Source organism: Mycetomoellerius zeteki, unplaced genomic scaffold (assembly GCF_001594055.1).
Source record: "Mycetomoellerius zeteki isolate Tzet28-1 unplaced genomic scaffold, Tzet1.0 scaffold735, whole genome shotgun sequence".
In the NCBI taxonomy this organism is placed as follows: domain Eukaryota; kingdom Metazoa; phylum Arthropoda; class Insecta; order Hymenoptera; family Formicidae; genus Mycetomoellerius; species Mycetomoellerius zeteki.
This window is the reverse complement of record NW_017257759.1, coordinates 214,989-230,349: the sequence shown is the minus strand read 5'-3', so window position 1 is coordinate 230,349 and position 15,361 is coordinate 214,989. Positions and strand designations below refer to the sequence as shown.

General features: G+C 35.1%; 3 protein-coding genes across 4 annotated transcripts in view; 1 reads left to right on the top strand and 2 right to left on the bottom strand.

Annotated features, from left to right (window-relative positions):
- LOC108729468 (UPF0769 protein C21orf59 homolog) overlaps positions 1–15,361 on the top strand; it is a 59,290-nt gene that overhangs the window by 19,136 nt on the left and 24,793 nt on the right. The gene's annotated exons all lie outside the window — the stretch shown is intronic.
- On the bottom strand, positions 6,054–10,112 carry Teh2 (tipE homolog 2 phospholipid transfer protein). 2 transcript variants are annotated; one of them, XM_018458601.1, is made up of 4 exons: positions 9,534–10,112; positions 9,197–9,455; positions 7,664–7,837; positions 6,054–7,342 (listed from the first exon to the last, which is right to left on the bottom strand). In XM_018458601.1, the coding sequence occupies exons 1-3, from the start codon at positions 9,781–9,783 to the stop codon at positions 7,666–7,668; spliced, it is 681 nt and encodes a 226-aa protein (XP_018314103.1). In that variant the 5' UTR covers positions 9,784–10,112; the 3' UTR covers positions 6,054–7,342; positions 7,664–7,665. The 2 variants fall into 2 exon arrangements, with proteins under 2 accessions (XP_018314103.1, XP_018314102.1); XM_018458600.1 differs by having other exon boundaries at positions 7,670–7,837.
- Positions 10,204–13,824, bottom strand: Teh3 (tipE homolog 3 phospholipid transfer protein). Its single transcript, XM_018458597.1, is given in 4 exon segments — positions 10,204–10,821; positions 10,824–10,842; positions 12,224–12,267; positions 12,270–13,824. Coding segments are annotated over 4 exon segments (1,464 nt in total). The 5' UTR covers positions 13,575–13,824; the 3' UTR covers positions 10,204–10,725.

The window sequence follows — 15,361 nt, the reverse complement described above, 5'->3', positions numbered from 1 at the left end:
TATGAATAGCTCGTAATTTCTTCTTCCTTTTCTTTTTCTTCTTCTTCCTTTCTTCTTGGAAGTTAATTAATTTCGATTAACATTACCAATTCAACAGTAAAGAAGATTCGTAGTAAGCTTCAATCGTGTCTCACGCGAGTGACTCATTAGGCATGTGAGTCACAATTGATTTCGCTGAATCGTTGAAGGTTGTCCCATTTCTTGATCAAAATTTAATCTGTGTAATCGGACGTTTGTCGATCTCTATCGCATAATGTATAATAACAAAGAAGTCTCCTCCCGTGTTTGCGTAGTCCTTTCCCTACCGTTCTTTTGCTAGAAGCATTCGACCTGTCCGATGCACTTAGGGCAATTACCACGTATTAACTTCATTAGCCACGTAGTTGCGAATAGATGCTAGAATAGTGTAGAATGAGACGCTAGTAATCTCATTACCTTGACACTATTAAGCGAACATTTAAATGACTGTTCAAAAAATGCGTTATTGATCCGGATTTCTGTGTCACCATTACCGTCGGAAATGACGTTGTTAAAATTTGTTCCTCTCGTCCTTCGTAACTTTGCAGGCATATGATTTAAAATTAAAAGGCCATTTTACAATGAACAGACTGACACATCGATAAATTTTAAACCAACCTTTTTGTCACGCAAAAGTTTCTTCTATAGAAAATTTTCTTCCATTGGATATTTAAATGGTAATGTCAATATGTTATTATTGAAACAGGAAATAGAAAATAGTACGCTCTTGCGTTTTTTATAGATGAACAATCAATGTTGATTGTTGTTAGAGAGAGAGAGAGACTTTTCTCTGAGGGATACTCACGACGAAATCCCTAATGGTTGTTCCACTTGCAACCTTGAAATAAGTGATTATCTTGCCTATAATACCTTTGGGATTCTTATCCTTGAAACGTTAGTGCCATAAACGTGTTATCTGCTTCTGTTGATCGTCTTTTAATTGCATGCATAACTTCATTATGTTTCATTTCCATTTCCTGTAAAATTTTTAATAAATTTTTTGCGTCTTTCTTTATTTAAACTAACATGGACACAGCGAGAGAAACGATTAAACTCTTCGTATTATAGATTATGTATCATCAATCTGAATTCCCTTAAAAAAAAATTACAACTGCAGAATATTTTTTTACATTCTCGATATTCGTCGTCTGACTAAAGCGAGATTTACTACTCGTTCGAATCTCCGATAAAATCGAAGCCGCTTTACTTTTAAGCTGATTGCGTGTCTCAACTTTTCATGAGCATCAAGTACTCTTTTAGATGAATTTTTTCGCTCGATCACTGAATTTAAAGCATAGCTAATGTAAATAACTGCGCTTTCTTCAAGAAGAAAATAATTGCAGAAGTTCGACGATGTATATTTTACGAATGTTGAAATCTTCATAATATAACAATTGTATTCGTTATAATAGCAAGTCTTCGTAAAATTTTCTAAAAAATTTCTCGCATTTCAAAATTTTGACATAAATTTTTCGGATCATATAATTGAAAGAACTGCAACTTCTTTACATCTTTCTTGCGATTCACTATCGATGCAATCACTTTCATCGTTTTTATTGTTCCCGTTTCATAAGTCACTTTAAAATTTGCACTTTAGTATTATTTATATTTGCACAAGTGACATTTGATTACGAAGAAACCGCGTTATTTAATCACGAGAATTAATTTCACATATATACGCGATCTGCACGCGTCCCTCGTTAAATTATCAATGTTGGACAATGATTCCACGATCATTTTCGTCCGCAATTTGCAAAATTATCATCATATCGACACAATCTTTTCATTTCGAAGAAGAGATTCGCGAACACGCGAGAGATAGCCATGCAACCGACCAGCTCCGACGACTGTTTGAAAACAAGTCTGCCAGTCTAGCCGTGCGACTCGCGAGTTCTCTCACACGGAGTTTGCGCCGTGGTATATCACGCTTTTATGGGGGTGGAATTTTCTTCTACCCATGAAATGTCTAAGTGAAACGACCCATAGTTCATAAACTTATCTCATCCTTGATTGCGGGTGAATCATAAAATTTCTGAAATATCGAGATATTGCTATCTAAATGTCATAAAAACATAACAGAGATCAATCATTTCTTTTTCAGATTATAAATTATTGCTGCTTATATTTTATATTAAATATTGAAGAGTAATTAATTTTTTTCAATAATTATCTTTTTAAAGTAATTTAGTGTATTTTTATAGATGCACCAGATTTGTGGATAACATTCACCATTTAACTTACTTGCATTCTTTTGAAGTTATATAAGTTTCTGATTTCAAAATAAAAAAAAATAATACATATTTTTTATTTTTTTTTTTATTTAACCAGATGAATTAATAATTATAATATAATTTTAATCATTTATATTTATTAATTTGATACTTGTGCAGATTAAAATAATGTCGATTCCAATGTCAATTCGTCAAATAAAAAATTCATTATCTTTGCTTTATAATCGCAATTATATGGAGAACTTAACAAATAAAATATGTAAGCAATTTTGCATAACAAAATGTAAAATTATTCTTTCATCGTTTACATTATAAATTATAAGTAGAAATGTTTCGTGAAACGCGTAGTCAGTTGATATCTGTTTTATCGATTTAGATTCATCCCCTCGATATCAGAAGGGCGGAATGTTGCACTGGATTAACATTTCTACGACCTTCCAAGCAAAAGGTCAAACGTCTTCGTTTAATGCTATATAATCTTCGCATAATATATGTGAAGATAGACTTTTTTATGTAATACTGCAGTTGAAGTTCGATAGATGCAACGCGTTTGAATTTTATTATCTCTCAGTGATAGATAAAAAAATATTATAGATCATGAATTTTCGTTTTCTAAGCCTACAATTTTCTGAAAGTATCAAGAAAATGATGGGACAGTTATAAATATTGTTAAATATAAAACTTATTTTCTAAATTTATTGAATTTATTTCACATAAATTATTTTTATTAATTCATTACCTGAAATAAAAATTTACTCAAGAGAAATATGTCGAAAATATGAAATTGGGAAAAAATAATATATCGGGAATTAACAGAAAACGTTCTTTTTATATATTTTAAACGAACAATCTCTTATATACAATAGTCCGTTTATATCGCATATATATATATATATATATATATGTAGGTAAAGAGGCGAGAAAAAGAGAAAAAGAAATTATATAGCATGATAAATATCCGGCTATAGTAAATGCGAATATTATTAAGTAGCCAAGTAACATTACGAGGGCATACAACATGTGAAGATAACTATCGAATAATGTTCGTTTGTTGAAGACAAACAGCACTGCCGATTTTTTGATCGAGCATGATAGCTAAATCATGTGGAAATAGAATTCGCAATACATCGTTTATCCGTGTACCGTTAGATTACTCATTGTCAGTTAAAATTGCTTAAAGTTATTTACTCTACATCACCCTTGCGTATAAATTATTTGAATTTATACTAAAATTTGTTCACCTATCTAAAGAGGGATCTCAAGTGAATATTTGTATCTTGCATTTTTTCTTGAGTAATGCACTTTCTAATTTACTATTCAAGGAGATTAAATATGTTATGCTCTTTACGAAATACTTTTATATAGTTATAATTTTTTCTTTCATATTATACTAAATATTATTATCAATATTTAATTTTTATAATTTTTGTGAAAAGAAGTTAGATTGAAAAATCATCTATAATAATTGAGTAAATCATATGACTATTGGAAGATTAAATAAATTCTAAAGATCTAATAGTTCTTTTATGAAATAAAATCACATTTATCATAAGTTCTTTACAGTTTTTCTAATTTAATTTAGGGGGAATTTAGAAGACAGTAATAGCGTTTCAGACTGATAGTGTTGAAAATCCGAAAGTTATCGGCGCGCAATCATATTTGAAATAAATTTATTTAATAAAGAATATATATTGTATTATTCGAAACATCTAACTTTGACCGCGATGATGGTATTCTCTGTCGTATTTGAAAATCACATTTCCTATGAACAAAAAGTCATCCGCTTGAGATCCCTAGTCTCTAATATATATAAATATCTTCTCTCGCGATCGATACTCTAAGTATGCTGCCTACGACGATTACGACCGGCTAGTCGAGCTAGAGAATTTAATTGGTACTAGAACCGATACGTGATGCGAAAATTGTGCCTATAATACGCGAGTTACACCGCTCCTAGATTGTCCGCGTAGAGCTTTCTTGGTGTTACGCTTGAAAGCTTGTAATATCACATAAGAGTTTTAATTCTAACCGAAGATGAAAATTTCGCGATGGCTTAATGGCGAACTAGATGCGATTTTTGCGGCTTAGAAAGCGTACACGAATTTCGTGGTTTCGTCGAATGTGAGCGCGCCTTGAGCAAATGTTCTCGCGATAAAGAATGCAAGAGAAGTAGGAACCTCTCCATTTGTAATTCGATGCTCTAATGGTGTTTCAAATTAATTACTTATCCGATTCCTAATTTTGATTATTCTTAAATATTGTATCACTGTAAATTACTGTAACTAAAATTTAGCATTGCCATTTAAAATTTATCCAATTTGTCTGGCCAAAATAGCAGCGAGAGAGAATCGAGTCGGACGAAATCGTGTAGTTAATCACGAGATGAATTCGACGGGCATTCGTGATTCGGAAACGATCGAGCGATCGATCGTAACGGAAACTACACTAGCAAGCTTCAAGTGGGGAATGAGTGCCGAAACATAGGGTCCAGGAGAAGTTGCTACCTCATGGGAGTTCTTCCATTCTGGACACCTAAAGTAAGGCCGAGTAAGGATTCACAACCATACTAGATGTAGAGGGTTACGATATGGTTTCCATATGCTTCGAAACAAACGTTATTTTAATTAGTTTTGTCAAGTGTGTCGTTCTTCAAGTAATTATAAAACGCAAAACTCAGTCACCAATGAATAAAAACGATTTTAAGTAACATAAATAATTAATATTATAATAACATTTCTAATTTTTTCATTTACCGTAATTCATTTCGAATATTTAAATTATTTAATACATATTCGAAAATCGTTTTATGCATTTGTTTTTCAAGTAATTACAATAGAAAACTCAATTATCGATTGATAAAAACGAGAAATATAAACTAATTAATATCTTGCAGTTATAGCATATTTCTTCATTCATTCTAATTTGTTCCAAATATTCAAATTATTTAATATATATTTGAAAATCGTTTTATACTTTTTCTGTTTTATTTTAGTGGCATCCTCGATTAAAGTTAACTAATAAATTATCTGTATTAATTTATTTGCAAAACTTAGCAATTACGTTTGACCGAATAAATGCTATTGTTGAGCGAGCATTCAATAGTAAACGATATCGTTTCGTAGTTTACGGAATGTAGTTCGCATGTCCCTGCAAAAAATTCAACTTAAAAGTATATCATTATATCTATGCCTATATAAATTATGCGCACAATGCGTACCAGCGTTCACGTGCGTTTTATATGCGTATAATATAATCGTATATATATATATACATATATATATAATATATTTTCTCTTTGTCTATAGAATCCATGACGTGACTTGCGTCCGCGTACAAAATTCGTAACAATTCTTATATCGATTTCGAATAGAATTACGATCGGTAATATTCACAGGCTTAACTTACAGCCTAGTCTTAACCTATGTTACTTGGTGCGAAAGCGGATTTTGAAAGCAAACCGCGTCACTTGCTTCACTTCTTTTTTTTCATAAAGCACTTTCACATTTTCCACTAGATACATCGCTTTTGTACTCTTTTCAATACCTGCAATAATATATCCATGGATCGCTTTTCCGATAGAATTTCTTCAGAAACTACATAATCTTATTTTTAATTTTAATTTATTTTTAATTAAAATTTTAAAGTTATTAATTTTAGTTTACTCTTATTTTCCCAAGTAGAACACAGAAGTCATGAGGACATCATTGGGACCTCATTCGTCACTTATAAGTCAATTTTTAGATATCAAATGACGTCATGATGACGTTCTGTGATACCATTATGACTTAATTATGACTCCGTGTTCTACCTGGGTTATCTTCAAAAGATAATCTTTTCTCTTCTTATATAGCGCTGTATCAGAGAGAATTTAAAAGTATACTACAAAAGCAGCCATTACTCGATCTACTTATAATTAGAAAAATAACAATGGGATCAGGCATGAAGGATTAAAATATTAACGGTTTTAGAAAACCAAGTAATTTAGTGTAGCGAGTAACGCGATTAGCCTAATAGGATTCCGCGTTGGAATTTATTTCTTCTGCTCGACGAAGAATAAAGATACATATTGCGCTTGACATCGAACCAGAGGCTCGTGCTGCTTTCATCGATACTTGACTATCGACTTATCGTCACAAGGGCAGCTTATGTGACCTCAGTCGTAAATTCACAGCTACGTAGCTTAGTCTAAACCCGATGCTGCTGCAAAACCTAATCTGTGCTGTTTAAAAATTATTATACTGGTTAAACTTTTATCACGTAAGTAGGAAGGCGCGCCTTTATCACGATTGAGCTCGAAACACACGGAAATTTATCGTCATCATTTTGTAACTACTTCATTTGATAATATTTTCGTAATTAATTTCTATAAGATTTTAAAATTCACAACTACACTAACGAATAATTTAGCGGGCGTCAATGTATAGCATCCAATATATTATTAATTGAATTAATTTGTATTATTAATGCGATTTCGTTAATGCATATTATTTTTTGATACTGCCGCATGTTTCGAACCATATCCTCTCGAAACTCGCATGGAATACTGATAGATAATTGAAAAGTCCGAGTTCTCATTTTCATGACTCACTTTACATCGTAAATTTAAGATATATAAATAAATGCTTTGCGCAAACAATTCTTTCAATTGTTGATCCGTCAAATAAATTTGACGGATTGATTACATTTCTTTCGAACAAGTGCATATATAACTAATCTCGGTGCGATTGAAATATCGAGAAGAAGAGATAGAAAAAGAGAAATATTTTTATGGCATATAAACATAGGAATATGTTTCATTTATTGAAAGCACGAGTCAGATTAAGAGGATAAAAAAATCGGATGTAGCGTTTAAGCATTACTCTAAGACTTTTTCTGAGTAAACTCGATAAAAATCGATAACAACGAGATCCGTTTTTCCGCTCTTTACAAATTGTTCTAAGTGATACTGCTCGATCGCTTAAATTTAGAAAGTAAAGTACGCTGGAGCCATTCGGAGATGATTTCGCTGGGATCACTCCCGCGCCGGGGGGTGAGCCCTTGGTAGCAGTCAGTATTCCTCTTCGTCTTCCTCGAATTCGTCCTCTGCCAAGATGCTGTAAGAATAAAAAAAATCACTGAATTACAGACGAATAAGAAGGAGAATAAGTGATATGAAAATTACAAGATGAATGGAGGAATTACTTTGACAATTGAAATTGATTCTGTAAATCGCATAATATCTAAAAGCTAAAAATGAAAGGAAAATATATGTAACATAATTTAAAAGAATGATGAATTCATCAACACTTAATCTTTCATGTACAATACTCAATTGTTGTTATCGATATCGACAATCGTAGCAAACGTATAGTGACTTCAAAATAATTCCGTAGAGTAAAATTTCTGCTAGTCCGTACTGGGTACTGCATACATACACTTACTCTTCCTTTCTAGCATACTTGTCCATGAGATTGCGACTCGATCCACCGCAGGTCTTGTTGATCGGCGGACAATACCAGTAGCACAGCACACCGAGCGTTGTAGCGAACAGTACTATGGGTACGATCAAGGCCAACACCAAATGCCTCAGATTCTCATCCCACGAATATCTGTAAACACAAGATAGTGAGGCTATGCTCTTTATTAATAAGAAATAGGCGGTTGTGCAAACCGATGTATGGTTTTTTAAAATAAAAACACAGTCATGAAACTAATTATTCTGATAATGCGCCATTATATCAATGATTTCTTCAAACTTTTATCCTGATTAAAAATTGTGGCATTACAGCACTGTTTAGTTTATATTTATATTTGGACGATTAATTGTGTAACTACCAGTACCGCAACGAATGCGTGGAACCACAATTTTTAATATCCGGGTAACAGTTTGAAGAAATCGATATAGTGTATTGATAATTAGTTTCGTAATTATACATTTACAGGAACCCATTCACGAGCAACATTGCCTGTTATGCAATGTGATTGATTATGAATGAGGCTGATTGACGATTTGTGTAAAGTGAAAACCTGCTGATATTTTTGACGTAACCTATTTACTTCATGAGTAATGGCTGCACAAATGAAAATGTTAAAAAGGGGCTGATTTTTGCCAAAAAGTTGTAAATAAAAGAAGTACTTTTTTGCAGATTTTAATCTCTTGAATACAATAAAATTATTAAAAAGTTCGTATCGTTTGGAAAACATTTCGAAAATTGAGCAAGAACATTGAAATTTGGATAAATACATCATGTTCTCCTCAATTTTCCAGGTGTTTCCCAAATACTATGAACTTTTTAATAATTTTATCATATCAAGGAAATTAAAATCTATCAAAAATACTATTTCTTTACCTTATATCTTTTTGAGCAAAAATCGATCCTTTTTTAATACATTAAAATTAAATTAAAATTAAGTAAATTAAAATTAAGTAAAAAGGCTCAATAAATTAAATAATGTAACAAAGAAGGACTACGAGCCTAAAACAAATCATTTAATATAAATTTGACTTACATAAAATAAAGACGAAAATAAACTTTTTTAATATCCTTTGCCAGTTGGAACCTGATAAAAGTATATGTATGTATTTGCGCGATTAGTATAATTAAATTTTTTTATTCTTGTCATTCGTTAAATATTAAACAAAGATAAAATTATACACCATGCACATCATACTCTTTAAAATTTTTAGAGTGCGAATCTCACTTTGAAGAGTGAAATCTCATTCTTAAAATTGAAAATGGAGCCACTCTTTTCCAAAACTGATTCAATTTTTACTCTTTAGAGTGAGATTTCACTTCAAAGAGTTTAATTAAAGAGTGCGCTTTACGGAACGCAGTCATTATGTTGCACAACTTTTCAAGCAACTTGATTGATCGTGAATGGGCCTCTTTTTATGCGAGAAACAGGGTAGCGCACTATGTTTTGCATTAAGGATTGAATTCATACATACATCATCTCACTGATCGTACCTTGCGACAACTGTCTCTGGATGTGTTCTACTGTAATAACAGGGAAATATCTTCCCCATATTTGCATAAACGTATTTCTTTGCGAAAATAGTACAGTTGACTGTGGGCGGGTAGCCACATCCTTCTGTGTTCACAAAGAACTTGGTATCGGTGACGTCCCATGGTACTGAACCCAATGGCTTCGCCGTGAATTCCTCATAAGGAAGTCTGGTGTAGTTGACTTTGATTTGATGACAACGAAGCGCAGCGCTGGTACAACCTGAAACAATAATAATTATATAATCAATTACATTCAGACATTTGTTAAACGCGAGTACGAAAAGGATCGAGGATTCACCTTCTCTGCAGCTCGCCCACGAACAGTTCTTCAACCCCTCCGCGTACACGTGCTCTGTTGTGACGCAGGCAACAGCATGCGGCGAGAAATCCGCCAGAATGGTGGTTATCGCCGGCTCGACGACAAACGGGATTAGAAATAGGAAGGCGAAAACTGCAAGGATTGCCGTAGTACCTAGGCAGACCGAAGTGTAAAACTTGGCCTTCTCGATCATGGCGCCGATCTTGGACTCCTCCACCTGGACGCCCATTATCACCGTCGATTCGTCCGAATCAATGATTGCAGCTTTTTGTGGGTCACGAGGACCCTACTCGTAATTTACTTAAAAGTTTCTCGAAAGATGCGTACAGCCACGATTTGCGTGGCCGATTCAGAGCTCGTCCGAAAAGACGTGCTAGTGGTCCACTTACGACACCTCAATTCACACTATGATTCCTTCTTGTCCGATGGCTGCAGCGGGAGAGGAAATAATTTTCCTCGAATGAGGAGTGAAATATTATATCTATAACGCAGGCTGATTAAGCAATCTTGATGAAAATAATTTGATTTATTTAAGAATTAATCTAAAAACTTGTAAAATTGGACAAGATGTGACATGACGAAGCAAATAACAATTATTCAAGAATCAACTTTTTAGATGTAAATAGGACTTGTGGATATAAAACTTTTGAATATGAAGCTTCTTGAGATAAAGATCTTCGAGCTTGAGTAGGCCGACTTTCGTCGATATTGCTAGATTGCTCACGTTGTTGTTCGCACTTCTGGTGATTATGATGAGTTGTAGTTAAGATAAGCAAGGCTATCGAGAGCTCGTCTCGAGTCGATCATCCATCAGCAAGGCGCGCCTTTTGGCTGTTAAACTTTAGCTATTGGTCGCGGCAAATCAATCAGAAAAGGGGAACCTCTTAAAAGCTACGAATGTCATGAGTGAAAAACACCAAAATCAAGTAAATCTTCTTTCTTGAACCATTATTTCCTTCTGAACGAGGAAATCGTGCGGAATTATACGTTTGGTATCGTGACAACATCTGCTCGTGTCACATAAGCATGCGTGTGTGGTCTTTCAAATATTTAGTGCAGGCAGTGCGAGTAGATAAATTCCTCTTGATCTCTTTGTTGTCTGACTACCCTTTTTCGCTTCGTTTTCTTGGTTCTTTTGCAGGAATGTGTACGTGTTGCGTTTTTTGTTTTATTAAATTGCAAGATGAGAATTTTTTATCACGCGTTCCCCCCCTCCCCACACCTCAGTAATGCCCGCGCAGGGAGAATATCGACTGACGAGCCGGACTCTCCTCCAGGAGGGGAATGCCTGTTAACACAACATTAAAATCTATATTGCAACATTAATAAAAGTGATTGTCTATCAGTAAACAGCTCGCGGATTTCTCTTTTCGAATTTAATGAGCTTTGGACTTCGTAAAATAGTTCAAAATAAATAACAGTTTAACAGTTACATTTATTCTAATGCAGATTTAATTGAATGATATATTTGTTTAAAATTATTTAAATATTCTTCTAAAATAGTCAAATAAAACAATTATTTAAATTTTATTCGGTGTTCTCAATTAATCGTAATAACGTCGACCGAGTTTTTAATCTGCGAATGCAAAATAAGGAAATAATATTACGCTGCATCTCTATAGTAACACAAACACTGAAACAAATACATCTTCAACGCGATAATATTCATGAAAAGATCAATCCTCTAACGGCTGTAGCATATTTGCAACATTCACTTTCCGATCATAAATGTAAGAAATGTATGAATGTATCGAAAAATTCGGCATCTGTGTAGTTTAATTACACTAAAAATTGAGGATGTAAAAAAAGTGTATGCAGCATTAAATGTTGAAAATATAATGCTTATTTCTTACTGCCAAAAAGCTATATGTTTTTTGATAAGATGGTGCCGCCGCTAAAGGATTAAATTTTGTTCATATATCACGATATACACATTGAATCGATAAATCGCTAATGTTTCTCTTTAAAGATTGTTAACTTATTACAAACGATAATTTAATCGAAACTCAAAATATGTATTTTTTTATTATGATAGATGATAACACACACATTCGTGTAAAATTAAATGTCTTGAATGTTAAATGCTGTTTTAATCCTTCTAACATTTGTATTCAGAAAAAATGTATTTTTTATACTGATATACTCTACACATATCCAAAGTTCGTATTATCTTTCCTTGATGAAAAGATAATAAGAAAATATTTTAGAGAGTAATGAGCGTTGGAAAAATAATTCAATTCACATATATTACTTTAGGTCCGATTTTATTAAAATTACAGTATCTTCATGCCATGCCATTTAAACGATTTAGATTTATAAATTAAGAAATTTGCACAATGACAACAATTATTATAAAAAAATTATAATAGTTATTAAATAATTATAAAAGTTATTATTACTACAACGATCGCGCAAAATGATTCACTTCTATCGAATGAGAGAAAAAATAAGAGAACAGAGAAGGAGGAGTATGATTTTGGATAATTATATTGTCAAAGTTGGATGAGAATTACATAAAATTAATTTATAAAAAAGATATTGTAAACTACAAGACAAGAGGAATCGAATAAAACACCTTTTGTAATGTGAAAGAGCTGATTAGGGCGATATAACTAATTATAACACCATGCCTTAGAACGCAACTATTTTCTGCCGAAAGCATGTCTTACGTGACGGATCTCAGAGCGCCATAACGGAGTCTCCTCCGCCAGCATCCCCTAAGTTACCCGACGCGCTTCTCTCTATCGAGACCAGCGTGCCGGGCGTGCCTTTGAACCTCATTTTAGCGTCGTCCCCGACGACGACTGTCCTCTGACAGAAGATCAGAGTCAGACAGCTGACGACAAACAGAATACTCGGCAGGATTAGCGCGATCAAGAACTCTTTATAGGTTGTTTGTAGATCGAATCGTGACACGACAACGCCCGTGTTACGTTCGGCGTAATAACACGGGAATCTAGCACGCGCGTTATGATCGGACCCGTCCTTCCCGTACTCGTGAAGGAATTCTTTGCACTCATCCCGAAGCGTGTTCACGCATCCCTCGAGGTTGATCAACAGTTTACTCTCGTTGGCGATGATCAGGCTCTGCTCCGGCGGTGCGACTAACTTATCGTTGTCCAGCGGTTTCGTGGCAAATATATTTAAGTAGGACAAGTACGTGAAATTCGTTAGATCGGTTAGCAGATCTTTCTCCAGCACGGAACCGTTGATGCAGTCCACCGCTTCCACGCCTAACGTGGAATTAAAGATCCCGTAGCAGGAGGCCATCATAATGTCGCCACGATCTTCGTGCCATATCTCGCGATTGGTTACCACGTCTATAGCTCGTTCGCACTGGCTCAAATATACCTTGTCGCCGCTGAGAAGAATCATATTCTTATTCCTGGTTGGGATATCGACGCACCTGCGATCGCAGTTGTAGGGAGTGCGTATGCGCTCGCAGGTGCCGCGGTTACAATTGAATAGGCCGTCTATGTCTATACAGGTGATCTTGCCACGACGACCTGAACACTTAAGGGGCGGGTCTGTGTCGTGGAACATGCACTCAAAGGCGTCGGTGATGTTGATGCAGGTGCCCGCGGAACAGTTGAATGTGCCGGTTAGATTGCGACACTCATCCGCGATACACTTTGACTTCTTCGCGTTCTCCTGATCGATACCGTAGCAAGTCTTATTCGTCGTGTTCGTACAGTTCGCTAACAGAATCGTGGAACCGTTCCTGCGGAGATTCACGTAGATCTGCACGCAAGGCCCAGAGGTCTTGGACAGACACCATTCGCCACAACTACCCCAGTCGCAACTGTCAGCATTCACCGCTCGAATTGTTGTGCACATCACGGGCACTTCGCTGATGCCCGATTGGAACGCCCGTCCGCTGGGCATGTAGATCGCGACCGTCAGATACACCAACGCGACCGAAGACAACACCATCGTCATCTGACAGATGCAGATCGTGCCGCAGATACGGCCATCCTGCGGTGGTATCACCAGGTTCTCCACCGGAACTGGCTTCGGCATTCTGCTCCGATTGGATTGATCGCTCGCCAATCGATTGTCTACGTGCACTTGTTCATCTTACATGGACGAAGGCGTAACTGATGTTCGCTAGATAAATACGTTATTTATGTTTACTTGAATAGATTGGAGAAGACTCGACGGTGATTTAACAAGTTTAGAGTCCATAAATCAGTCGAAGGTTTTTCGTAATTTTCTTCAACAATCTTATCAACATTTGTAAAGGAGATAAATCTATCTTGAGTTCTCCAACATAAGGTATGCCGAATGAAAACCTTCAAATTGTGCATATCATTATTGTTACTGTAGCTATTATGTAAGTTAAAATTGCACTCTTATCGATAAGTCCCACAACACTCGTTGCTGAATGGGAAACGATAATTATTTTAACAAAGACAGTTTTATTAAACAGACTTTCGAGCGTTTCAACCACCAAAAATTAAGCGGTTAATATTGCAGCACTAGCTTTCTACATCTCGTGGCGTGTCGCGAGGATCGCAACATTCCGTATCACATCACAAACACGACGCAGCGTTGATGATTCAGCCTTTTATCTCGATCTTTACGTTACTTTTCGCAAAATCGCGAATTCGTTTCCACGTCAGAGGTTTCCACGCGCGTAAAAGTCTCTTTCCTTTTTACCGCAGGACGAGTCTACCCGCGCGCATGTTCTGTCCCGGTCCTCGTGTAATATGCGCCGACGGCACCCTCACGCGAAGACGCACATTGATCGCGGTGTCGCGCGACTGCGCATCGCCGGACTGCAACGGTACCGTCCGCGTTACCGCAATTGACGTCACGTATTACGAAGACGTCTAAGGGAGGATGATGCAGGGTGATCTCCAGAGATGGCGGGTTCCGATCAATTCGGACCAGCTGGTTGCGATTTTTCGAAATTTTTCGCGAGTCGTCAGACGACAATACAAGTTGGAAAACGTTAGAATTTTTTTAATATGACAACTTTTATATATATCTTCCTATTTTTTTTGAAAGATTCAAGATTTATACGATTTGTATAAGAGTTCTTGAATTAAATTTAATTACATCATTTGAAAACTCTCATTTAATGTTAAAATCTGATGAACTGGTTACGATGCGAGTAAGTGAAGTGAAGGTTTTCTAAGAAAACTTTAAAAATAGTCAAGCATGCCATAAAGAACCATAATAAAATCGCTGCTGAGAATAAAGTAGGTTAAAGCAAACTGTCCAAGTACGAAGCGGAATAATTTCCAGCTGCATTCATCTAATGTGCATTATACATGTATATGCGTTGCAGACATTGACATAGTAAGGGAAAACAACGTCCGTTCCTTCCACCATATTCATGCTTTCTTTACTACATTATTGACGTCAATTGATGATAGACTAATTAACAGATAGCTTTTTCAATTTGTTAAGCAATATCTTTGTTTGCACTTTATCCCTTTTCTTCCACATACAACATACTTGCAATATTGAAATAAAAAAATAGACAGCAAAGTCTAAATTTTAGTAAACTAGAAACTTTAAATAAGTTAATTCTTTAATAAGACAATTGAACCGCGAGGAAAAGGAAAAAGCATATTAATAGTAAAGAAAGAAAACAGTCTTTTTATTTTGCCGAAAACTATGACAGCATTAGATGAAAGAAACGTCTAATCTCATAGATTAAGCAACGAATGTTAAAATGCATTATACAGGATGAATACTAAGTACTCTAAAAAATTTTAATAAGTGATTCTTCACACAAATTTCAGAACAGACAAAAACTTTACATAGCCATATGTTCGGAACAACTTAGTTTTAAAGAT

What these genes read in the sequence shown, in the direction of transcription:
- Teh2 (XM_018458600.1), bottom strand. Translation starts at nt 9,783, where the DNA reads ATGGGCGTCCAGGTGGAGGAGTCCAAGATCGGCGCCATGATCGAGAAG. An exon ending in GTGGGCGAGCTGCAGAGAAG is followed by an intron (nt 9,456 to 9,533) that starts GTGAATCCTCGA and finishes TTATTGTTTCAG; the next exon opens with GTTGTACCAGCGCTGCGCTT. An exon ending in AAGTATGCTAGAAAGGAAGA is followed by an intron (nt 7,343 to 7,669) that starts GTAAGTGTATGT and finishes TTATTCTTACAG; the next exon opens with CATCTTGGCAGAGGACGAAT.